A 27,176-nucleotide genomic window follows, 5' to 3' on the forward strand; every position below is an offset into this window, starting at 1 on the left:
TTGGCGGCGGGGAAGGACGGGAGTGAAAGCCTCTACTTCTCTTCTGCAGTCGCTTCAGCAGTGAGAGACTCCTGGAGGAATTTCGGTGGGGAAATAGATACAAATACCTGCACCTGTGCGGAGGCTTCTTCGAGAAGACACGCCGATGAACTTCTGCAAAACCAAGCCGAGAGGTCTAAACATGAAGTAAGTCCTTTATATCTGTTTTGCGAATTTCATTAGTGTAAAACGCGCAAGCAAAATCGTGCTTTTAGGTTTTCGACTTCTTTTTGTGCCATGTTTGATATTTATTCAAGCCTCTGACCTTGCTACGCATGCATTTTATTTCGAAACACCGTTTGCATTTCTATGGAACGAATTTTTTGGATCGTTAAACTTGAAATGCCGAACAATGAGTGATACAGCTTGGTAATACAAAGTAGTGCGCTGACAGCATCACTTAACAACCTCAGCATCACAACGTTACCCCAGAGATGTTTAGTGATAGCATGTGCAGAGCTAGAAGTTGTAAAGATGTTGTAAAGAAAAAAGTAGTGATAGCACAATTTAAAAATACTCTAACGCGGTAGGCTATTAATAGAAGAAGAAAAAAATCAGCACATTGTGCATCAAGCATCAAAGGGGGAAATGCTCATCTTACAAAATTACCTGTTTTCAGGGTTTTGTGTCTTATATATTTAGCCAAATTTGTTATCCTTATGTTGCACCTGGTAGATATAAATACATGTAACCTGTTAGTAAGTAAATAAATAAATCAGTTAGTATAAGCCAGTGGAAATAACTGTGCCATTAACATGCAATCAATACCTTAATACAAATAAGGTTTTAAAAATTGATTTATTTATTGATGTATTTTCTTTTTTGTTATTTTCTCTTTGGAGACTCAGCTTTCCAGTTAATTAGTTCAGGTTTGAGATGTATTTTCTCCTCATTTAGCTGTAAAAACGTCACATATATTCAACACAGTGTATAAGTGTATGCATCTATTTTCAGTTCTGCATCGGAAATTATACAAAATTCAGTATTTATGTAAAGTGCTGAATCTTGGTTTTACATCCACACTTAATGAGAAAAGTTTGAATTGTTACCTGGTTGTTATCCTGCAGCTCTCCACTTTTGTTTACTTATACAGTCCTTAATTTGAATATTCATATAATAATTGAAAATACCTTACCTACCTATAATATAAGTCAGCTTGCACTTGTTCAGACAGCATCACTGAATGTCTTTTCTTGTCAGTCTCACATATAGGAATTCAAATAGGGTAATATTATTACTGTTCCACATGGAAAAACCTTTGATTTAAACTTGGGCAGTTAGGTGAACGTTTGCAATCGGGAAAAGAAAGGCACCAGAACTCCAGCAGATCTACTGTTTATTTTAGGGGCCAATTTGCATATGAACAAACTACTAAGTTCATTTTCCAAAGTCAAACCTTTTTGATAACTCTAAATAAAAAGAAACAGTCCTTCATTTGAATTCTGTGTAACCAACAATCCTTTATACAGAATCTATTTCTCACTCCAAATTCTGAACATCTAAAGTGTACAGTATCATAATCTGTTAACTTTTTTACTTCTGTCTTTTCAGCTTCTTTATGTGAAGCCTGATCCACCGGTTTAAATTTAGAGGTTTCAGTAGATCAACAGAGTTCTGGAAAGACAATTTATAGTGCTTCTGTTAAAATCCATTACATACTGATTCACTACAGGATCATAGACCATATTACACACTGTTGTTGAAAACCTGTTGCAGAGAAATCAAGACCAACAATTTGATCATCTCTGAACATTGCAGAAACTCATCAACTTGAATGCATTTTGCATCTGTACAAACCCAGCACATAATAGATTTTAGAGAGTGTCACAACCCTTCCATGTTTATATAACCCCTTTTATGTAAGGACCAAGGTTAGACTTGGCTAATCTGTTTGTATTGATCAGCTTTACTTTTAATTCTAGAATCGTAAAAGGCATTACATCTTGGTGTATATCTGATCACTTCCTTTTAATTTTTTGAGTGGATATGGTAAATGTAATGTAAATGTTGCTGTTAATTTCTATTTAAGCATGTGGCGAGTGGAGTTTTCCAATAAGGTAAATTTTAACTCAATCAATTAGTTGTGGGCTCTCAGCAACAGATGATACAGCTGGCTCTCTGTGGGGGCCATAAGCGATCAGGTCATTGTGTTCACTACCCTTTCCCATAACTTCAAAAGGTGTTGCTTCTCTAAAGCAGCAGCAAGTTTCTATCTCCTCCAAAAAGTATATAATGAGTGGAAACCAGTGCTGTTGTTTTTTTCTCACTCTGTCTGAGGCATAAGCCCTTAAAACTCACAGCAGATCTGTCTAATCGGCTTGTGGCACACAGACTACAACACACTCACACACACAAACTCACACAAGTCTAACGGCTGCTGTAGCTAACACCCAGAGACTTGTAGCTTATGGCTTTTGTCACTGCTTTAAAAGTTTTGCCCTCCAGCACACAGAGTCAGCGGCTAACAGCTAACAAGACATGACTGCTGCCTGAGGCTGCCTGGTGAGCTGTTCCAAATCATTCCTGTGAACTTAACATCTCTCTCAGCACTCAGTCATGCTGTATGGAGCCTCTTTCTTCTTTCTGCCTCCCCTATTCTCTTTGAGGTTTCCCTTGCTTCCAGCCCTCCCTGGCTGCTCCTTGCTTCCTGTCAGATTGTGTCTATTCGGGGTGGGAGGTGGGGGTGTTCAGGTTGCCCCTGGAGATGGGCAGGCTGATCCATTCTAGGTGGTGTGATGTGGGACTGGTGGGATGGGGTAGTGAGTATCTGCCGAGGGGCGACAGGAGTTTACTGTGGGGGTCCTTTCTTAGAGAAAATGGAGGGGTACAGTGGAGGTCAAGTCTGACCAATGATGGGCTGGCAAGTAGTTTTTGAATCCATTCTTAAATCTGAATGACAGCAGCAAAAAGAGGCAGTTTTAGACTGTGTGGTGAAAGACTTTCGGTGCTACTGAGTTCCTTTGCATTTATTAATTTCGAATCCTTTAATAAAAGTACTTATAAAATCTGTTTAAACTTCTTCTTTGTTCATAATTAATTTTGCCTAATATGACTTTAAAATCTGATGTCAATTAGCATAAATATATATATGAAAATACTGAAAATACTTTTTTTTAAAAACAGTGACAGTAACTTTAAACTGTACACAAACTGTGAACAGGTTATTATAAGTTCAGCAGTAACTTACTGGAGGCTACATAGCAGTAAGATACTGTAAAAACACATTTAACACATTTTTAATATGTTTTTATTTTTAATACAATTCTTGCAAATGAAATTACAGTACAATGAATTAAATTTACAGCAACTTTACTGTAAATGCTATTACAATAGGATGTTTTTGCTGTAAAAATACAGTAGTAAAATATAGATTTTACAGTAGTAAAATATACATTATATATATACATGAAATAACAGCCTCTAAGCTGGTTTTGATTGTATTACAACTCAAGGTCCTAGTGTCTTTCAGAAGTGTAGCTTCTTCTACTGGTCACTAAAACACACGTACTACAGCTTTAATATGATTCAGTAAGAGAAAAAATTGTTTGATCCTCACTATTGTGTAAATTCTGCTTACAGCTTTGATGCTAACTAACATAAGTAGATTTGCATGTTCCTTACTGTAAATAAAAGAGCTAAGGAAAGCTAAATCCATCCATCCCCTTTGTACTGCCAGTACAGATCTGGGTCACAGGGGCAGCAGTCCAAGCAGAGAAGCCCAGATCGCTCTCTCCTCAGCCAACTCCTCCAGTTCTTTTCGGGAAATACAAACTCTTTCTCCAAAGGGAAAACGATCTCTAAGGGTGAGACTAAGACACCCTTTGGAAGCTCATTTTTACCCCTCGTATCCATAATCTTATTAGTTCATCTCATAGCCCATTCCCACCCTCGTGCAGATCAATGAGTAAATTGACAGCGAGACCCCAGACACTTGAAATCCTTGACTTGAAGCAGCAACTCATCTTCCTGAAATACCAAGTCCACACTTTTGCAGTTGAGAATTATAGCCTTACACCTGGAGGTGCTTATTCTCCTCGCTGCCATTTGTAAAAGGCTGGAGCACTGATGAACTTAGCAGCATCACATCATTTACAAATAGCTGAGGCAGTATTCCAAGACCTAACACTCAAAAAAACTACAAAAAGTGAAAAAGTGTGAAATAATTCTAAAAACTGTAAACTTAGCACTGCTGTCATAAATAAACCTTTAGTGTGTCAAGCTGAGTGTAATTCAAAAGGTAGCTTTTCCTTGAAATTCACAATGACAGAACTCCAATGTCTTCTTTTTTGCAAACACTTAACTGTGGTTGATGCTCTTAAGATGCAGTAATGCAGTCAACCCGTTTACAGAAATGTCAGCATGTGTGCTGCACTTAGCTTTCTGCTGGAGCATCAGCCCTCTCATCACATCCTGGGTAAAGTGACAAATGGGCCAAACTCTCACAAAGCTGGTGCAGTCCTTAAGAATGTAGTTCACCCCCTCTACCTCCTTCCTCCCTTCCAGCCTCAAATGACCTTTCCTGGCATACTTAGCGGTCAAACATCCTCTCTCTTGGCCCTCACTGCATTTCCCTTAAGGTGAAGTCACTGACTATTCAGTCACTTGTGATGCCTGACTTTGCACTTCTGTTGTTGACCAGAATGCATCCATTGCCTGGCAAAAAAGAGCTCTCTCTCTTGTTATTTTTTCCTTTACTCTGTGTGTCTCTATAAACTTCATGCCCTGTGGAAATGTGGTCATGGTGGGAGGCTATGCCCACAGAGCAGCTGAATTATCAAGTGAGGGAGACAGATAGCTGATAGTTTGCAGAAAGTTTCACATCAGTGTGACCTGAAGATGAATAAAATGAGCATGGAAGACGCAATTACTGTCTTATTTATTCAAGCTTGTTCAACTATTATAGAAGTTATTAGTGTTAGAATTTGAAATGATCTTAATAAAATATCTCTTTGTGTGAATATATCCACTTCTTCTTTTTATTTTTTACTTTTTACAATATTTTCATATTTGTATGCTGCTTTTTATTCATTGATACTCTATGTGAGACATCTAAATCTCTCGCATCTCAGATTTTATCAGCAAGTCAAGCTAGCTGGTGTTAAATCCTAGTTTTGTAGATGAGATGTTGACATCCCAGTTATATTAAAAAAACAAAAACAGCAACAAGTAAGATTGTGGGTGAAATTGGAATTACATTTGCTTTTGACAGCCTTAGGGTGTCATGCAAAGTGTTCTGCTTTTGGTTGCTTTGCTCATCAAATGTGTGAACTCTTTAACAGTAACACTAAGTAATATTACATATGCAAAATTCCCATTGACAGAATTGAGTTCTATCTATTTGGCCAGGAGATATTGAAGTCAAATAAGCTAATTGACTAAAAAGTGTCAGACATCAGACATCAGCATTTCATTTGTGCAACTAAGTTTAAACTTTTTAAGATTATAGCTGGTAATCAAGCAGACAATCAGTCCACATATTTATTTTTTGTAAAAAGTGCAATAGTTGGTGCAATAGAATAGACAGAACTGTGTATCGTGCTTCGTAATTGGCATCGACACTGAAGCCAGCCCAGGCTTCAATGCTGATGCCAGCGACAGATGGGATTTCTTGAGGAGCAGCTGTTGGAGACCCTCTTTTATATTGATGATGTACGCTAAACAAAAGCAGGGGAAGGGACTGTGTGAATTCTGTGGTAAAATATTAAGTTGCATAAAATAAAAATACTCATGTAAAATCAAACTTGTTTGAATTGTCTAAATTACATTTATTTATTTTTTTACCCACACCTTTTTATGTGCTGAGCTGTACTTTGGTAATCTTTATGTAACATGTAAATGTTTCTCAAGGGCACTCTTTCTCATATGACAAATTTTTAGTGTATAGTGAATTTCACTTTTCTTTTCTTTAGCCCGTTCCCATTTAAGTTTAGTGGATATCGGTACCTGTCAGTCTAAATCTCTGTTCGGTTAAATTGATTTGAACGGCCAGCTTTATCCCATGTGGCATTTCTGCCTTCAAAGCCTTCAAAGCCTTCATATTTATCCATTATAAGAGCCTTTGAGCGATTATTTATTAATCCTGTTTTGATTAGAAGTCTGTCTCTGCTGAGACCTATAAAACAAACTTCAGTTTCTCTCGTCATCACGTATTTAATATTCCTTTCAGCCAAAAGGAAACGTTCACTGACACAACTGTCTGATTCCAGAGTTGCACATTCATCTTCAGCTAAGGCAGACAGACAGTCCAGCTTCTTCTCCTCTCCACAGGCAACTTGTAAAAAGAGCTTGCATAAAAGATCTAAGAGTCTGAATGGACCATTTACTCTCATTCAGCCTCATTTATTTCCTCCTGTTGAACCTCTCGTTAATGCAGACCCGCCGGCGAAGTGTTGTCAGGTTTTGTCCCCTGTGGGATGGAGTGACCTGCTCGGTTTATGCTTGGTTGTGGTTGAATCATCTGGCCAATAATCTGCCATCTGTTGATAATTCTAACTAAAAAAAAAAAAAAAAGAAATAGAAGAGGTTTCAATTTAATTGTTGCTTTTTTTTCTCAACGTAGCTTTAGAAATAAATTACAAACTCATGAAGTTTTTTCTTTGCTTTTTAAAAAATGGATTATAAGACTATTTCAAGTCCTAAGGCCACAAGCTGTTACAGTAGAAATTAAAGTATAATCAATAGCTGACTGAGTTTTGGTCTTAACTTGCATGAAGAATTGTTGAGGAAAGAATGTAATATTATAGCTCGGCAGCCTGTTTGCAACTCTTCGTAATATGAAGGCCTTTTCCTCTTGGATAAAAGCTTTTCACACTTTGTTTGTTAGCTGCCATTGTGAAGAAAAAGCAGAAAGGAGATAACATAAAATGGTGTAACATACCCTTAGGACTACCAAAAAATACAACAAAGGAAAACAGGACACCAAAAGCAAAAGACAATATGCTCAGGGTAACACAAGTGCTAATAATGGTAAATCTAGTTAAGCTGGAGGTTGGGTTTCAGTCTGACCCTCCGGGGAGTTTTCTAGAAATCAGAATTCAGCTCACACTCCACAGCTCCTGAAGTCTGACTCACAGCAGCCACAAAGCTCCAAGGACACACAGGCAGTCCTTCTCTCTGTCTCCTACACACACTCAGACTCACACACACTCAGACTCACACACAAAAGCAAAAACACCCGGGTATGTTTGAAAAGCTAGCTTTATGGGAACATTCTTTCACATAATACATTGCATAGCCCCTTAAAATAACCTTAACTATCACAACTAACAATCTAAACATGACTTGAAAAAAAGTCTGTTAAAAATTGATCCTAACCTTGACCCTAAAACCAAGTTTTAACTCTTAAACAGGCCTCGAAAGGGTTGTGAGAAGGTTGCCATTGTAATTGTAATTTGAAGACTAAACTCACATCAAGCTCAATCTAATAATAAGAATGATAATTGTACTCACACATACAAGTTCAAAATATTTACCCAATATAACTAAAAATTAGTAACACCAACAACAGTGCTGATGAAAATATTTGATTGTGACAGCCGGTCACGAACAAACTTAAAAAAAACAAAAAAAACAACTACTTGTTTTAATATTATTCATGATGACTCAAGGTTTTTTTTCTCAGAACACCTGGGTGTAGTTTCCCATGAATATCATGAGTTAAATAATATATAATAAATTAATTTGTTCTGTTTTTCTGTATTTTCTGATTCTATCCACATGATGATTCTTTAGCATGATTCTTTTTTCCACATAGTCAATAGAAAATGTAGTCAGAAATTGTAAAAAATGGTTGACGCGTTTCACTAAATGCATGGCTAACAGCTGTAAATCGTTTTCTTAGAGTAAACAAATAAAACTATTAGCTATAAACACAATGAATCTGGCTAGCTGAAGTAATGAAAAAAGCTGGAAATCATTAACTAAAAATCAATCAGGTGAAACAGCTGAAACTGTTCTATCTCAGTGAATCATTATTCTTGGAGAATGCATCACTGAAGTATGCAGGCCCAGTCTTAGCCTCTTGTGGCTTTTAGTTTGTTCTTGAAGGTGTTATTATAATAATATTATAAAAAGTCCTTTGTGTTTCCTGTCTGCAGTGTTCTAAATTGTATCTTTTGTGGTTGTATCAGCATTACTTTTGATGGCTACACTCATCATTCTCTCATTTTTTCCAGCAGAGATGCTCATGTTATCCGCTCACTGGCTTTATTAGACAGTTTAAACATGATATGAAAGCAGGTGTCACTACCTGTCTGCTTTGAGTTTGATGAATCTCTCAAATCAGTGCATGTGTTTTTTATTCTGTCCTTAGTGAGACACTCATATTTGCAGATACTTGCTGTCAGGTGTTGTGGAACAGCAGTTGCAGCTGTCTACAATGTTATGAACCAAGAATGCTTAAAAAAGGATAAAAGTAGTGCACTCTAAAAAGTTGTCTTCAAGTTCTTTAGTGAGGCTGTATCATTGGCACAAGAAGTCAAGTTCATACTGTTTTGTAGTTCTTTAAAAGCTGCATTTCAGTGGCTGACATCAAAAGTGCTTGACCCTTTCAAAAACGGGTAACTGCAGTTGTCATTTTTAGTAACAAATAAAAACCTAACAACAAACAAAATAGAAACAAGAAAGAAAACTGAAGAAGTGTCAATGTTTTAAAAAAAGCTTTTCATCGGCTTGTGAAATTGAAGTTACCAAAGACATGCAAGCACCTAAGTAGTTCTGAATGTTACATCATCCAGAGAGAAGAGTTATCCGTTTTTACTGTTGTTTTATTTTTTTGGCACTTCTGTCAAAATCCTTCACAAGGCTAAAAACTACAGTCTGCTAGGTATCAACTCTCTACTCCCTCTTTGAAGCATATTAGGGTTTTTTTTACATTTAAGTTTTTAGAAATTACTTTCATACTATTTATAGTTTTTTGTTTTGGTGCTCTGCTCAGTATTTGGGATATAGTCACCTGGGAAGGCTCAGTGATGTGTTTTAACAGGTTATGGACAAAAATTGAGAAAAAAAAATGATAACATGTAAAGCATTAGATTCATTCACAATATTGTAATACAAAAAAAATATGTTTTATTTCTTTTTATTAAGAAAAATAATGACAATAATACTTCCTGTGACAGTGACTACTTCTTTCGCACTTCGACTCATCATTTATGTTTAATTAGAATTTTTTGTTTGTTTGTTTTGATGAAAAGGGATTTAAATTTAATGCACTGGGTACTATAACTGAAAGTGAAGATAGGGTATTAGGAAGTAGTATGCCTAAAAGACATGTTGTTCAAACTGGAGAACTCCTTGTCATATTCAGGTTCACACATTATGTCCCTCGGTCTCCTTTCTTGTCTTTTACCCACAGGCTGGATGTGCCTCTGCGTGTGCTGCTGTGCGCCATCTGTTTCTTCGTCCTGCTATCGCCCTCTACTTCCCTCCATGAGCCTGGTATGCACCTCTCCCTCTCTATCTCCATCACTTTCACCACTGCCATCCACTACTGACATCCACAGCTTCATTAAATCACACCTGACCTCTAACATTTTAGGGCAGTAGGGTCCTCTTTAATCATTTGATGTCATTTATTGTTTTTGCTGACATGCACCCTGTGGAGGCCATGCTCAAAGGTATCTGAGTGTTCCAGCTAAAAATCAAGGTTAATTGATACCGCTATGTAAATGTAGCTCTTTTGTTGTGTCAGCAAAAGAATAAGAAAATTAAAGAAAAAGTAATCAAATGGCTCATTTTTTATATCAACAGGCAATCCCTTAACTTTTCATCTAGTACCATCATCAGGGTGAGAGCTGTAACTGTATTTAGCTAACATTAGCATTTTGTTAAAACATCGTTGTGTCTGCGTTTAAGAGAAGTGGCTGAGCCATGTTTGTGTGTCCCTAATTTATATAATATTACTAAAACACAAATATTTACACAAATGTCCTCAACGAATAGTATGTATAATAACCCAAGAAGTAGCTAATTAAAATTGACCTTTTATGCTCATTTCTAGTTTCATTTCTTTCTTATTCTTGGGCTCTTCTAGAGCAATTTTATGTGATTCACATTTCCTTCTGGGTTTTGGTGCACACCCTCGGTTCATCAACTGTCTGACAAACATGGATTAAATGTAATGTCTCCGTCTCTTTAAGTCAACTTTCCTCTGCTTTGGTGATTCTTGCAAACATAACAGCAGGTGGGTGATACTGTCGTGTTCACAGCCAGAGCTGTGTGTCTGAGATGAACACATTAGTATCCTCTTTTTTATACAGATAAGAGTAGAAGAAACTGTCTGAAACAGAGCGTTCTGACCAGTCTAAAATCTGAGCTTTTGGCTCCCAGAGACACCGACACTGTTATTTAAAACCTCAGCCATGTTTCATATTTTACCCACCAGAGTTTGGTTTTGAACTTACCAGTGACTGAATCACATCATTGTCCGCAAACATCACAGTCCACGGAGACTCCTGCCTGCCCACATCTGTCAGCCTGTCCATCACCATCGCAAAGAAGAAAGGGCTCGGAGACAATTTCTGATGTAATCTCGTGCCAACCTGGAATCCATCTGTCACATCTATCACACACCTCAGCACTGTCTCACCATCCTCATACATGTCCTGCACCAACCTCAAATACTTTTCTGTCACGTCTAACTTCCTCACACAATACCACAGTTCCCCTCTTGGCATCCTATCATATGCTTTCTCTAGATACACAAAGAAACAGCACAGCTCCTGTCAAAGCAAACATTACATCTGTAATGCCTGAAGCCGTATTACCGTCCACTGATCGTCACCTCTCTCCTTAACGTAGCTTCAACACCTCTGTCATGGTATGGCTCATCAACTTTATCCCATCTGTAGTTATTACAGCGCTGTACATCACCCTTGTCCCTGAAAATCGGTACCAGTTCACTTCTCCACTCCTCAGGCATCCTCTCACTCTCCAAATTTGTGTTCAGAAATCTGGTTTAAAAGTCCACTACCCTCTCTCCAAGCCATCTCCATACCACCACAGGCATGTCCTCTGGACAAATCACCTTTCTAGTCTTCAACCTCTACAAAGCTGCCCTCACTTGCTTTTAGGAACAATTTCCTCCATCTGTCTTATTCTCTCTCTCATTTTCATTCCTCAGTTCCTCAAACTACTCCTTCAACACTCTCAATACACTCTCTTCACTTGTTTGTATGTTACCACCTATATCTTTAATCATCCTAACCTCTGGCACATCCTTTCCAGTTCAGTCTTTCTATCGAGCCAAATGCTGCTAGTCTCTTTCTCCTTCCTTAGTCTCCAGCCTCACATACAAATCACTATAAGCCTTTTTCATTTTTTTTTACCACTTCTCTATTTGCTGTAAACCATAGCCTAAAATTACTCCTATCCACTTTCTTCATCTCCTTGACTATCCTACTTTTTCTTTGCCAAAATCTTCCATTCAATTTTTATCTGTACTTTCACATTCCATCACCAAGTCTCCTTATCCACTTTCCTTTGTCCATAGGATATACAAAACACCTTCTTGGCAGCTTCCTTCATCACTTCATCTGGTAACTCTACCATATCACCCAATTTCTTCCTCCTTGAATTCCCTGCAACATTCTTCCTTCTTCAGCTTCCACCATTTAATCCTTGGATCTACCTTCACTCACTACCTCTTCTTCACGTCCAAGGTCACCCTACGCCTAGTTACATTTTCCCCCGAATCCACCTTGAAATATGTGTTCACTACAGCCACATCACTGCTCTCTACTGCTTCAGTGGTAGATAATGCAAAGATCGTGGCAGTGAAGGTGAATGAGTGCCTGGGGTCAGCCAGTGCATTAAAGAGGTGAAGAAGAGAGTGTGTCAAGGGTGATATGTGACAGAAGGATTGCAGCAAGAGGGACAGTTTAGAAGATGGCAGTGAGACCTACATACTATGATGCATAGTTTGGATATGGCAGCAAAAAGACAGGAGGTAAAGCTAAAGGTAGCAGAGTTATACAGTGACCAGATATGAATATATATAAGGGGCATCTCAGGTTGAGTATCTTAGTGAGAAAGTTAGAAAGGCATGGTTGTGAGGGTTTGGATATGTGCAAAGGATAATGAAGATTCATGGATGTAGTAAAGGAAGACATACAGAGGTGATGGAAGACAATGCTAGGAAAAGACTGAGATGCAGGCAACCCAGTCAGTCAGTTTTTCTTTGTTGCAGGCAACAAGGGACAAACTGGGAGTTCTAAAGCTGCTCCGACTCTATGTCTGTGCTTAACACACAAACATAACAGTGGTCTTGACCTTCTCATCTGATTCTTATAAAAAAAATTAGAGTGCATTACAAAAGGTCACTTGTTACTTTAAAGCTTGCCTCTTCTCAGATGATTCGAAGCTTCTCCATGTAACCATCCCCGCCACCCAACCTGTGTTTGCGGTGCTCGGTGGCTCTCTGACTTTACCCTGCCTGGTGTCTCTGGCACACCCTCCGCCATCCCCCTCTACCAACGGTCGCCACGCTGTGCTGTCTGTCCCCCGGATTAAATGGAGTATCCTGAATCATGGCATGGAGACAGAGATCCTGGTGGCCCGTGGTGACAGAGTGAGGGTCAGTGAGGCCTACAAGGAACGGGCCTCTCTGTTCAACTATGCCTACTCCCCCGCTGACCTCACCCTGCGTCTTGAGAGCGTGAGGCAGAACGACACTGGCTTTTACCGCTGTGAGGTGCAGCAAGGTCTCGAGGATGCTAATGATGTTGTGCAGGTCAAGGTCAAAGGTGAGACATACATATATATTTTTATCAGTCTGTCAGTCAAGAACATAATATAATGTGGTCAATAAATGAACATACTAAGAATTTCACTTTTAAAATTAAGCTACACTTAAATTGTTTATGAATTAATGGCCACGGACCAAATACCATGAACATGTGCAGTGAGTTCTGAAGTCGTTTTAGAAATATACTGTTCCTTCTACTTTACTTTTAGCTGCTTTGACACGGTGAATAAAATGCAAATGTTTTTTCTATCAATGATAGTCGTTAATCTGTTGGAAACAGTGATTTATTTACACATCTGGTGGGTAGAATCAGGTTAACTTTGGTTCAGAGGTGAAAGTTTAGCAGATTTGGAGTTTATATCTAGCTGTTGTCAAGAAATTTGTGCATGGGGAGTTTATTTGACGGACCTGTGGTGGAGTCTGACTTTATTTAAAGAGATGTTTTCAGCAACCTGAGGGTTTTTCACGTTCCCTTTTCATATAAATATCAACATTTTTTTAGATGAATGGCAAAATCTCCTTCAATGTCTTTTTAGTGCATTTTTCTGTGCGTGATGCTTTTCAAAGCACAACTTTTTTACACAGACAAGAAAGCTATGTGTGCCACCTTTCGTACTGAAATAAACAGAGCGAACCACATCATGTAGTTATTCTACAAGCAATAATGTCACAATGACTTAGTAAAATAGTGAAATGGCCTTGCCCAGGCATGAGTGAGTCGGTGCTGTAAGTCAGGTGTGTCTTGACTCTGAGTCAAAGAAAAGTGTTCCAGTCAATACGATGAAAAGGAATAAGGTCAACCGTTCCCTAAAGAACAGAAGAAAAGCTGCTGTTTCTCTCCTGTTTCTGTATCAATAGTATGCACAGTTTCAGCATGTGTGATGAATGACTTTGCCCTCTCAAAGCAATACAATATGGATATTCTGACCACAGTAGTTTGTGAGCCAATATATCAGGCTCTGAATGCTGCTTTCACAAAGTTTGCATTAAATAATGACAAGAATTCCATTGTATTGCTCACTAAGATCACAATAAGGTTGGGCTGTTGTGATGTAAATTTAAGGACATAAACCACCTTCTTCTTATAGTTAACAGAAGAAAGGAATTAATTTCAGATTCCATTTAATTAATTTAAAGGGGACATGAAACACTACACATATAAAGGCTAATATACACCACTGAGCCCTGCTCTCAAAAACTGACATAGATGTAGTGCTGGATTAAAGCTGGATAAGTCCTTAAAGTAAAAGTTTACCGCTGTCTTCTGTCAGTAGGGAACGTGACGTCATGTGGTTGGATGGTTGGCTGCGGCTAATAGACTTACATTAGTCCTTGTTTTCCACTGAGTTATTGATTCTATCACTATTTAGCTAACATAAACTAAGTCTATTAGCTGCAACCAACCAAACACATGATGTCATGACACACTCACAGACACAAGATGGTGGTAAACATGTTTTTAAAACTTTAAGCACTTATTTCTTAAATCCAGCTTCACAGACAATGTTACACCTATGTCTGTTTTTCAAGAGCAGGCTCAATGGTGTATATTAGCCTTTATATGTGTAGCGTTTCACATCCCCTTCTAATACCCAAGACGAATCCCAATCATGATGAATACAACATGCAGCCCATCTTTTGTTTTAGTCGTGACATTCTCAGCATGTACCCATGCAGCATATGCTCAGCTGAAGCCAATTAAGCTTAAAAATACTTATGTTTTGGAACAGCCACTGATGGAGTAATGAAACCATTACAGGAATCTTAAAGCTAAGTCAAAAGATTAAACTGCAAAGTGCATTCTATCACAGTTAGTTAAGTTTTTTTTTTTTATAATTTTATGATTTGATTTTATCATGTTGATAATGTGCTCTGCAATAATGTACTTTTCTTTGCAATATCTGTTTATGTGAGTGCTTGTTTAGTACTACATGTTTTACAAGATCTGCACAGATTTCACAAAGCTTTTCTTTTTTTGCAGGAGTGGTGTTTCTCTACCGTGATGCATCCAGCCGCTACGCTTTTACCTTTGAGCAGGCTAAAGAGGCTTGTGAGGACATCGGGGCTGACATCGCTACCCCAGAGCAGCTACTTGCTGCTTATAACAGCGGATATGAGCAGTGTGATGCAGGCTGGCTCTCAGACCACTCTGTGAGGTGAGGACCTGAGAGGACAGGGCACATTACTTGGCAATGTTTGGCCTTTTAAGCATTTTATGTGAATTAATTCAAGGTTGTTTTCAGTGTACATTTGCAGTCAATCCAAATCCTTTCTTCAGCTCCAAACAAACATCAGGCCTGACATTGTAGATTGACTTGTTGTTTTCTATGTAGAAAAAAAGAGCATTTAGTGTAGAGGTCAGTCGCTCTGGGGGATGATAGTGCTCCACTCAGACAGCTAATATTTGATATGCTCTCCACATTATAACACAGAGATCATCAAGTACCTGAGAGTCACTCATCTGATCTCAAACCAGACATTTCAGCTCTTCAAGACCTACTCACAAATGTACTTACACAAGTGCCATGTTTAGAGTGCTGCCATTAGAGAAGAAGAGGTGCTTCAGTGATGTTTGGCATTTCCATCCACAGATATCCCATTCAGATGCCAAGAGAGGGCTGTTTTGGAGACATGGATGGCTTGCCAGGAGTGAGGAACTATGGACTATTAGAGCCCGATGAGCTGTATGACGTGTACTGCTATGTGGAGAATATTCATGGTAATACAACTATTAAAAACTTGTAAAATGCATTTCACAAGTTTTTAATGTTAAATGTATTTTATGATAAAACCTGTGTCTTATTTTTGTACTCTTTTTGTACATTTTGTCACCAGTTTTAACAACTGCAGATTCAGTAATATGATATGGTTCTGTGATGTGTTAAATGTGTAAAACCTGCTTGTTTCTTTCCTCTTAGCATAAAAACTATTTCTATGATTAGTTACAATTTCTTTTTAGAGGATCACTGGGGTTCTCAAAACTTTGGTAAATTAGATACAATAATAATTAACATTAAACTTAAATGTTACAAAAATGAAGGAAAAAAAAGCGTATCTACACACAGATACTTGGCTGCCTGCAGTGTTTAGTAATTACCGGGTTTTTACTGAAAAATAAGCTCAGGTTCAGTCTAAGATACCTAAACTGTAGTAAACACTACATTCATCTATTACTTTATATAAGATTCATTCAGAATCTACTGCAAAACCCTTTTGATGTGGCCATATATGTGGAAGAATGAAAACCAGAAGAAAGACATTTTTCTTACACTTATACATTTTGCATTCATGCGCAGACAATTCAACATGACACATCAACATTAAAATAAGTGGTTTATAGTGAATTTGTTTATTTTGTCACCACTGTCGGAAAATCTGAGCAAGCATATTGCCGCCTAGCTGGACTTAAAGCATGCCTTGAAACCCTTAATGATCAAAAATACCTTTATGGCAATTGCCCGCTTTATTAGACATGGTATGTAAAAATTAGTGGTGTGCAGATCTTCTTCCGATACCAACAATTTATGTTCTAGAATCGATTCTCATATTAAAATATTGATATTTTAGTACTTTGGGGTAAATTTGTAGTTTTTCATTAACAGGAACACAGTGAAAAGAAACTATACCATTCAGATCGTCTAAATTGGAAGGAACTACTTCCTCTTACACCTTTCATAGTCATATGCGAAATACGGCTGTATAAATGTGTCACAGCCCCTGGCGTGCACACTCACAACAATAGCTGAGCGTAAATGGAGTCATGTATTTTACCTCCACAAACAGCCAAGACACGGTTTGCGATATATGTGGCAAGACAGTGAGGTTTTGTGGTAAATCATATCACAGAATATGATGAGCTTATGTTGAGGGGAACTGAATTTCTATATGATAATTCTGCATTATTAAGCAATAAGAACAAGTAATCACTATGAAGCTATATTATTATATTATTATTACAATTACATAATACGATTATATATTGTATTATGAAATACAATGAAACATTAAGTTTTTGTACAGAGTATCGGTATCGGATCAGTATCGTCGATACCACCCTGAATTTTACTTGGTATCGGATCAGAAAGAAAATCAGTGGTATCGCACATCACAAGTAAAAATGTAGCAAAAGTAACATGTCAACATTATTGTTTCTTTGTTTGAAAGGTGAGGTGTTCCATGGCTCCACCCCCCAGCGTTTCACCTTTAGTGAGGCAAAGGCCTACTGTCTCAGTCATGGTGCAGAGTTGGCCACCACTGCTCAGCTTTATGCAGCTTGGAATGACGGACTAAATCACTGCAGCCCAGGGTGGCTGGCAGACGGGAGTGTGCGGTACCCCATTGTCACCCCTAGAGAGCGCTGTGGAGGTGGTGAACCTGGGGTCAGAACTGTTTACAGATACAGCAACCAGACGGGCTTTCCTGAGACCCACTCTCGACATGATGTCTACTGCTTCAGAAGTAAGAGAGCAAGTCGTGTAATTTCTATTTGTTTATTCTCTGTCCCCTCAGTGCCGGTGCTTTTGTAGGTAGTTTCATGGATAAAAGGACAGAAAAGAAATATAGCTTTATTACACAAAATTCAATTTGGTGTTTTACATTTATTTCCATGAAGATCCCAGTAAACATAAGGATATTGTGAATTCAGTTTATTTTTTTTCAAATTATGTTTCTTTCTCCAGGTGATAATGGCCCCTACACAGATTCTCCCCAGGATTTAGCCACTGAGCCAGAGGATATTGGCCAAGATATTGTTTTTGTAACTACGTCTACGCAGGAGGATGTCAGCAAAAGTGAAGCAACGACAGACGGAGTTGCCCAGACTACAAATCCAATAAAGCAGGGCACTGTCGATGCTCACACAGTGACAATATCACAATTGACAGCAGACATTCCTCAGACTGCAACTCCTCTGTCTGATCACCAAGAGCACATGTCCACCAATGACACTTGGGAACTGGTAAAGAAAGCCAACTACCCTGAGTCCTATCAGCCAGCACCTGAAGAGGATCCAGACACAGATCATGAGGAGTCGTATATAATTTCATCCCCTTCTCCAAACACAGATAATGTAGTTACAGTTGGTTATTACTCCATTATACCCATAACTGATGTGGCAGATCCAGAAAGCGGAGAACCCACAGAGCATCATATTTCTATGACTGAAAATCCAGATGTGCCAGTTAGTAATGACACATCTGGAGCTGATGAGGTGCATCAAGAGTGGGATTTACCTGTTTTGCAAAAGGACCACACTCCATATGTCCCTGAGGAAAATGCCTCAGTGACTGAGCTTGTCTATGTGAGCACCTCTTATGATGCTTCAGAACAGCCAGAAGAAGCCAGCACTGGTACTATTGAGGAGATATCAGTGGCAATGACTCCACTCCACACTGAGGTAACACATGTTCTTGCCACTTCACCGATGCCAGCTTTTGCTTTTGATAAAAGTACAGCTGATGATTCTCCAGACGAAGAACAGGAGCATTCTGTGACAGTCGATTTGGACACCACTGCCATAACCAAAGTGGTCACTAAGTCAAACCTTGATTCAAGTAAGTGAGATTTAAATGTGAAATTTAGCCCATAAGACAGGTCGTAGTGCCGTGATTAGCACTGTGCCTTCACAGCAGGAAGGTTTGAACCCTGGCTGCGGTCATTTTCCATCTGTGTCTGGGGGTTTCTTCCCAAAAGTGTTAACTAGTGATTCTAAAACTAGCCATGGATTAGATATGGTTAAATATGTAAAATATAGAAAAAATAGTTCATGGTTAAATAAGAGGTGTTAAGTTAACATTAAGAGTTACTCTTTCTAGAGTTTCTAGAGTTCTAAAGGTTGTAATTTGTATACTTCATCTACTAGTAGAGATTGTGTGTGTGTATGTTGTTCTGCATACTGCTACATTATTTCTGAGCACCATTAAATTGTACTGTCAGCCCACCTGCCTGTCCACATCTGTATCCAACAAAAAGTTGCCCAAATGACCCACAGTGACATTATGTATATCTTAAACACAATTTTCTGTCTAGGCCTGTAAACGGTTTTTATATTTCCAATACCCAAAATGCTACTTTTCTTTGCTACTTTACTAGTTTTTAGCATTATATCATGCATTGTGTTTTCCCATTATCAGTCTAAATTGCTTCAGAAGTGTAGAGATATTTTTTTTTTGTTTGCAGGTTACGATCCTACTCAAGCCCACTCGGATGTAACAGAGTCCTCCATCCCAATTGACCATAGCGCTGAGGAATTGAGTAGCACTTCAGGAGACGTGGCAACAGATGATCTCGCAGAGCAGAGTGGACACAACCCTCCAACTGTAATCTCAACTGCAGAGGTCATCACTTTCTCAGACGACACAGGCTCCAGCATCGACGCTCCTGTTCTAAAAAACCAACCTGTCTTATTGTTGGGATCCCCAATCTCCGCAACCTTATCTCCTCCTCCTGTTGAAGTTGAAGCCAGTTCAGAGATAATAACCTACATACCAGAAAGCAACGTTTCATCTGGGGCTGAGCCTTTGGACGACATTCAGGATAAACCTGAAATGGAGGGATTAGGAGACAGCTCAGTGATTATCCTCCGTACAGCCCAAAATATCACAAATGTTGCACCAGAGGAGACCGAAAAAGATGTCACAGAAGGACCAGATAAATCATCAGGAGAAAACCCAGAAAACTCAGGGGACACCAATTCAGAAGGAGTTAATGGTGATGCTGGCACAAATGCACCTCCTTCAGAGATAAAAATCACTCTGATCCCTCATTTAACACTCACACCAAATTGGGAACCTGAGCTTTCTCCCGCCACACCACAGGAGTCTCGGTCTGATCGAGAATATAGCGCAGAGCCTCCTGCTGCTCCTGAGGAAACTGATGATGCTTCTAATGAGCAAGAGATCAACACCGGGACCATTAATGGTAAAGTTTAAAAGGGTCCGACACCCCTTTCTAACAAATAAATGTAGGGCCCACATGTTCCCACTATGTGTATTGTGAGTTTTAGCTGAAGAAACCATGCAGATCATTCATTAACCCTTGTTTATACGCCTGTGCCACCCAGTTTTTTGTTGTTGTTTTGTTTTTTTTACATGTTTTTAGCTATAAAGAGCTGCTGATTGTTACAATAACATCTCTGTCAGGCACAGTAGAGCAGCCAATGGGAGTAGCAGCTCCTTCTGTTGACTGTGAGTCAGTTGACATGGATGGAAATGGTAACCTTTTAATGATGAACTTTTGCTTTTTAAGTGACCATTGTATGAAATCACTGTCTTTCATAAGTCATATGTGAGACATAGTATTATTATAGAAAAATGGAAAACGGCTTCTGACTGATGGATGGTTAATTAGACTATATGTCACATTTCAGTCACAAGAAACTAAGAAAAAATGTAGATGAGAAAACCTCTATTAGAAGAGATCAAGCAATGTTCTGCTCTGACAGTTCAGATACTAGCGTTCATGTGGATGTGACTACTGCATATGCCACTCCAGCTAAGCATCAATGAACCTTAGGGTCATTCGTCCTTGGTAACATCACTCTAACAGCAGGACATTGTGCCCTATTAACCTATTAAGCAAAAACTTGCAACATGCTTCTTGACTTTTTTTTGGCATATCTTTGGCCTATCAAGAGAATGGAACACTTAAGATTTTCCATTTTCTATCAAAAATAATAGTAAATCAATGGATCTTCTGTCCTTCAAATGCCCTCTAAATACTTGGAGTGTGTAAAGACCCAGCTTTGCTCGTTAAGCAAAAGCACAGCATTTGACATGCTCTGGTGGCTGTAGCAGTGAAATAACAATGGTAAACTGCCTTAGTTTGTCTTCGATTTATGAGTTCTTGCTTTTCAGGCATATCTATTTATGGATGGAGTGCTGTGCTTGCCACCACAGCTGCAAATTTTATTGGTTCACAGATATGATTGCTGACCTAAATGAAAGAAATCAAAGAAATATTATTTTCTCATGTTTTATGTGTCTCGACACAGTGGGGATACCTAATTATGCACACAACAGTGGCAAAGTAGATTGTGAATAATATGTCTCCTCTAAAGGCCTTTATTAGATACTTCACAAAAAATATTTTGTTTATCAAACAGTAACCTCTTCTACCGTCTTACATAGTGAGTTGTACTGAAGTCTGGACATATCTGTTTTTAATAAGCCACATATTTATTTACTCATGGAGAGCTAGACAACTTACACAAACTGCAAGAAAGTTGTTGTCTGATTTTAAAATTAACTTGTGAACATGTAGTGAAATGTCTCAGCAGGACATGGATCCCATGGTGGTATGGAGGTGACCGGCACAGATGAGCCTGCAGTTAAAATATGCACATGGCGTCCTGAAGAGGAGGAGACCTCCAGTTCAGCACTGACCACAGACAACAGTGATATGACTATCATTGCTCCCACCATATACCCTGTGTATTTTGAAGGGAACGAGCAGACTGCCATGGCTGCCTCCCTGCCTGCTGCTAAAGTTTCAGCTGCAGGACAAGGAGGCTTTTCAGGTATCTGTACTCCAGAAAGAAGTGCTAATAGAAACAGCAGCTGATGCTTATCAATGTTTTGGGAAGAGTGAGGTGTGATTAGGAAAATGCCAAATGTGGAGTTTTATTTTATACTGCACAAAGGGTTAAACTGTAGCTCACCCCGCTTTCTCCCAGTACCAGGGGCGCTGCGGCTCAAGACATATTGGGATAAATGTCGTGTAATGTGATATAGCCCCCCAAATATATTGCGATATTAGATTTTCATCATATAACCCAGTCCTATACTGCGGTTTAAGACTTCAAGCTGACGCAACTCAATGGATGGATCAGTTATTAGTTTAGATTAGATTAGTTATTTACATAACTTAGTCACTTTAGTGTAAAGAACAGCCAGGTCATGTCATCACAGACTCATAATGTGTAACGTAAAATCCCTTGAGTTGATTGTGTTGTAGTTATAGTTCAAATATTGTATTTCATGTGTAAGTCTGGAATGAAGGATGTTCTTTCTTAATGTGCAAAAAAAAAACCATTTTTAAAATGACATTAAATGACTTGCAATATTAAAATTTGACTAACAGAGTGAATACTGGTAACTAATTTGGAGAAACCATGTTTGAGGCAACACCTCCCTCTGCTGGTGTGTCTTTGAAGGGGTTTTACATTTGAAAATCAGACAACCTACTAGTCAATTGAGCAGTTTTATCTTTATAATCTGTTCCTTTTTTTAAGTGTATTTTGACTTTTTAAGCAATAAGTTTTATAATTGTCAATAAAATAAGACACATATATGGAATTTTATTTCCATTAATATAGAAAACGGCTGGGAAATGAATGTTTGTATACATGGACTCTGACAATTTAATACAATGAATGAAGTATGCAGTTTTGTTTTTTTTAATCTCATAAATATTAGTTTCACAGATACAGAATAATGCACACACCTGAAATATTTCTGGATCTCTGTTATAACTGTCATTTCTCATATCTACAGACTCCTGCTTGGAGAATCCCTGTTTGAATGGAGGCACGTGTGTCGATGGTGAATCATTAAGATGCTTTTGTCTACCCGGTTATGGAGGAGACTTTTGCCAGAAAGGTATAGCACCAGCTAATTACAGAAAATACAGATGTACAATCTTCCAAATATAAACCAACCTTTCTACTTATTCAGACTTAATACATTTCTTGATATTTTTCTGTCCCTTCTCTTCTCTTCTGTCTCAGACCTGGAGATGTGTGAGCCAGGCTGGGAGAAATTTCAAGGATATTGTTATCGTCATTTTAGCAAGCGGCAGAGCTGGGAGGCAGCTGAGCAGCACTGTCGGATGTGCGGCGGGCATCTACTCTCTGTCATGACTCCTGAGGAGCAGGACTACATCAATGGTAAAACATGACTCAAGTGACTCATATGATTATCAAAGATTTTGTAATCAGGAAGCAAAAACATAATTTGACTGCACGAGTTAAATGTTACTTCTTGAAGCTGAAGAAATGTCAAGTATATCGCACAAATAATGATGACACACTTTTAGATTGTCTGTATATTTTTAATGTTTGCACTGGGTAATCTTGCAAAGCTTTGAAATACTTACTTGAAAAATGCAATTCATGTCTAAGAAGCATACACTGAATTACACGACATTAAAAAATAAACCTGTCACAAAAAGTAAGAAAGTATGTATTTGGTCATTTATTTCTTTGTTGTAATAATGCTTTTTGGCAGTAAGTCCTATACAGTAGGAAAACCTGTTTATTTCCCCGCATTTGTGGGTTGAGCAGCAGAGTTGAGTATGACGGTTGCTCCCATGAAAAACTTAATGGTACTTATTAAGTTTAGTTACTGTAATAAGTACAAATATTTTTGTTCATTTGTTTCAAATGTCAGTAACCTAATCACAGTGGAGAAACATTGGTAGATGCTGGCACAGTGGTCAATAATGCATAATATATTTTGTTCTCCACGCGTAAAATCTAAAATTCATTGTAAAAAACAGTCACATTCCCAATCAAAGGACAGTACAGTTGGGTTTTGTGCCTTGCCACAGAGAGGCAGGTGTCAAACCAGTCATTTTTCATGCTTCAACATGAGTCAAACTATTAAAAAATGAAAAGTCATGAGTTTGTTTTAGGAACAAGGCGCTGAGATTTTCTCCAGACAAGACACAACAATAACCTCTCGTGTCTTTCATCACTTGGAATTTGTTTTTCTTTCCAAGAAAATGGCAGTGACTCACAGCTGCTGTTGGTATTTTGTCTTGCTAAGGGGCGATGACATAGTTATCTGACATCGCTGTGGTGGCGGCTCGTTGTGCTCGGCAGGCAGTGGGCACTGATCCTATTAACTGATACTCGTGCTCTTATGTAAGGATGTGAAAAGCAGCCGGCTTCCCAAAACAGCAGAGAACTTTAAAGCAGGAATGTGTTCCACAAAAGATTTTTTTCTTTCATAATTTTCTCACAAAACATACTTTAATTCAAATTAATGTTGCTGACAAACAGTTTAAGTGTGAAGAATATATTAGTATATTGTTTACATGCTGTGGATAAATGTTACATTGGGAACATGAAGCATTTTTTTATCACAACAAAAAGTTGTGATGCTGTGTAAAATGTAAATAAAAACAGAATGATTTGCAAATGTCATAAAGTGCATTATTCACAGTACAACACAGAAACAGCTGGACAAACATAATTTAATTAGGTTAATTGGCAAAAGGTGATTGGATATAAGACGAGCATCTTAGAGTGGCAGTGTTTCTCAGAAGTAAAAATAGGGTTTACTAATTTGAAAAAAATTGACAACAAACAGAAAACTGTCTACAAATTGTCCTCAAGTGCAATGACTTAATAAACAATATATATAATACATATATTCTTATGCCAATTTTAGAAAAATACAGAGAATATCAGTGGATTGGACTAAATGACAGAACCATTGAGGGAGATTTCCGCTGGTCAGATGGAAACCCACTGGTGAGTTTTATTAGTTTTGACCTGACATGTTTGAGATTCAGTTCCAAGTACATGAGGATTTATCAGCTGTTTAACATGATTTTCTTACATTTGGTTTGTTTAGTCACCTGATTTATGACTGTGAGAATGAGAGCACAATCAACCAGATTACTATGTAATTTCAAATCTGCTCACTTCTCTTTGTCAGCTCTATGAAAACTGGTACAAAGGGCAGCCTGACAGCTACTTCCTGTCTGGTGAGGACTGTGCGGTGATGGTGTGGCATGATGGAGGCCGCTGGAGCGACGTGCCGTGCAACTACCACTTGTCATACACCTGCAAGAAGGGCGTCAGTGAGTTCACCTCATTTTAATCTCCCCTAATTCCTTATTTTTTAAACTCCTTTTCTAAAAAAAAAAAAAAGAAAAGAGTAAAGATCTAAGACTTAAAGTGGTTTCCAACAGCCTCCTGTGGTGAGCCCCCCCATGTTCCCCATGCCAAGGTGTTTGGGAAAAAGCGGTCGCGTTACGAGACAAACACCAAAGTGCGATACTACTGTGAAGAGGATTTTGTCCAGAAAATGAATCCTGTCATTAAATGCCTGCCAGGTGGCCAGTGGGAAGAGCCTCAAATTACCTGCATGCCAAGTGAGTCCTTCATATGTCTGAGCTTGATTAGTTACACCTATTACTAAAAAACAGTCACATGCTTCTGCAATGTAATATGTGACTCTAATGTAAATTAAATACAAAAACACTTTTCTGATATTTTTACCTAAAAGCCTTACAACAGAATATCTTCAGATATCAGATCAGTGAAATATTGCTCCAGTTTTTGTCCCTAAAAAATATATTTCTTCAGTCTGAGTGAACAATATAATAGAAAATCAGGCATGCATGTATTGTTCTCTGTAGTACAAGAAGTAACGTGACATAATGGCCAAGAGTGGGACTAAAAAAAAGTGTCTGCAGGTGTTAAGGTGTACTGAACAACTTGCCAACTTTTGGCAAGAAAGAAGATCTCAGATTCAGCTGAGACTGTCCATTATGAGGCTGTAGGGGTGTCAGCTGAGTACAGGAAGCTCATTTATACAAAGATTATAGAGAGCAAACTAATCTAAAGCAGCTTACATGGAAAAAAGTCCTAAAAATATGGTAAATCAGTCTTTTAATGTCTGCAATCATTTCTTTTTTCCCTGTTTCCTTGCACATTTAGCTCATTCAGAAGAAGAGGACCTAGTTACCGTACATGCTGAGCAGCGTGAGGAGGCCATGGGTACAGCCACAGAGAAAGCAGCTCCACTCTACTGGGACATTAACTGGAATGTTTAAAGCCACCCTGCCTTATTTAAAGCAAAAATCAAACATTCCTTCTCCTGTTTTCACACTTTTCTTGTTTCTTATAAGTCAGTCCTGTCCAGTTTCTGCATTAAATGAACAAGTTGTTCATTTTAACATCATCTCAAGGTCACAGTTCCCGCAATAATGGACAATTCTGGAAAAGTGCTCTAATTTAAATATGCGTTTTACAGTGTTGACCAAAGCGTGTCTAAAATGTTTGTGAAATGAAGGAAAATCTGTTCATATTGTTTAAAAATGCAGTTCAATCTAGACATGCATGGAAAAAAATATGATTCCCAGAATAATTTTCCAATGAACCTTATCAAAAGATAAAGTAGGATCCAACACGCATTTTGGATCAGTAGACGACACTTTGGTGCAGCAATCATCCTCCTCCTTTTTGGAATAAATGGGTTTCTGTTTAAAAAGAAAAAAAAAATCTATTTTTTGCTGGACTATGTATGGACGAAATACATTCTTACTTTTAATACAGATGGACAACTTTTAAGCAGGTGGACAACTTTTATATAAATCAATTAGAATCAGTTAGAAGATGAGAGATCTGTGGTATAATTAGAACAATAATTGCAGATTATGGAAACAATTAGGTCTTGCATATCTATGTATGATGATTAGCCTGTAATACCTGAAATACACCAAATCAAATGGAAACCAAGTACCAAGTAGATGATATAAAAAAAATTTTTGACCCAAGCTGTTAATACGATATGGGCGGCTAAGAGATCAAGGAATATTTATGAACCAGTAACTGTAGCCAGTTATGACTTAGTAACACTGTTACTGATGTAACTTACTTTCACAACCAGCCGTTCTGTAGCTGGCCTTTGTTGTGTTTTAGGTGACGATAGCAGACATTGAAATCAACCTGTTTAAAGACAATGTTGAATTCTTGAATTTGACTGCTTCTACCACACTGTAATTTTAACATATTTGTAACAAACTGCTGTTCATGATAGTTTGATGAGTTTCTGATAGGTGTTAAATGTAGCAAAGTGTGAATTGATTGTCAGCATCAGCTGGTCTGACATTCACTAAAATCTGTTGATCTTACAGTCTGATGGATTCCTTGTTTTTCTTTATGAGTGAAGGTTTTCTGTGAATTTTAATATTGAAAACTTCACCTGATGTGTCAAACCTAAGATAGCTCACACATATCTAACAATCAAAGAAATTCAAATGAGGCCTTAGAGTAGCTGCACTCGAGGAAGTGCTGCTATTCTGTTCTAATATAGCACAATGCTTCATTACTGGGAGAAAGAGCATGTAACTGCTCATTAAAGGGACACATTTTTTTACTGTTATAAATTGCTCTTGAAGCTGCTATAACTTTGCTGAATTTCAAACACACAATCTTGTTTCACCTTTCACCTTTAGTAAAAAGGGCTTTCATATGTGTTCTGTTTTAACTGAAAGTGGGTAGTAGATCTCAATGTGTAACTTAGGTTATAAGGCCTAGTGCAGTGCATCTCAGATAAGAGGAAATTATGTGGTATACTTTGTAGCAAGATCATTATAGGTTACGAAAAGGGTACAGAAAAATGTGTAGGCTTAAAAAACAAGCTTAAAAGTGGCAAGTCAA

The 27,176-nt window shown here is 38.2% G+C and overlaps 1 protein-coding gene across 2 annotated transcripts; it reads left to right on the plus strand.

The window, feature by feature from the left end:
• On the plus strand, positions 1-26,605 carry bcan (brevican). 2 transcript variants are annotated; one of them, XM_063488065.1, is made up of 15 exons: positions 1-186; positions 9,395-9,477; positions 12,390-12,782; positions 14,766-14,940; positions 15,376-15,503; positions 16,949-17,242; positions 17,464-18,336; positions 18,962-19,702; positions 21,057-21,299; positions 22,276-22,380; positions 22,509-22,667; positions 24,175-24,257; positions 24,445-24,589; positions 24,701-24,883; positions 25,452-26,605. In XM_063488065.1, exons 1-15 carry the CDS (start codon positions 146-148, stop codon positions 25,565-25,567), a joined length of 3,762 nt encoding a protein of 1,253 aa, XP_063344135.1. In that variant the 5' UTR covers positions 1-145; the 3' UTR covers positions 25,568-26,605. The 2 variants fall into 2 exon arrangements, with proteins under 2 accessions (XP_063344135.1, XP_063344136.1); XM_063488066.1 differs by having other exon boundaries at positions 21,060-21,299.
• Positions 26,606-27,176: the final 571 nt, after the last annotated feature.

This window comes from Pelmatolapia mariae, linkage group LG10_11 (genome assembly GCF_036321145.2).
Source record: "Pelmatolapia mariae isolate MD_Pm_ZW linkage group LG10_11, Pm_UMD_F_2, whole genome shotgun sequence".
Classification (NCBI taxonomy): domain Eukaryota; kingdom Metazoa; phylum Chordata; class Actinopteri; order Cichliformes; family Cichlidae; genus Pelmatolapia; species Pelmatolapia mariae.

Excerpts from the sequence above, each read along its gene's own strand:
- bcan (XM_063488065.1), top strand. The coding sequence starts at position 146 with ATGAACTTCTGCAAAACCAAGCCGAGAGGTCTAAACATGAA. Across the intron at positions 22,381-22,508 it reads AGGAGACTTTTGCCAGAAAG|ACCTGGAGATGTGTGAGCCA; the intron begins GTATAGCACCAG and ends CTTCTGTCTCAG. Across the intron at positions 24,884-25,451 it reads TCAAATTACCTGCATGCCAA|CTCATTCAGAAGAAGAGGAC; the intron begins GTGAGTCCTTCA and ends TTGCACATTTAG.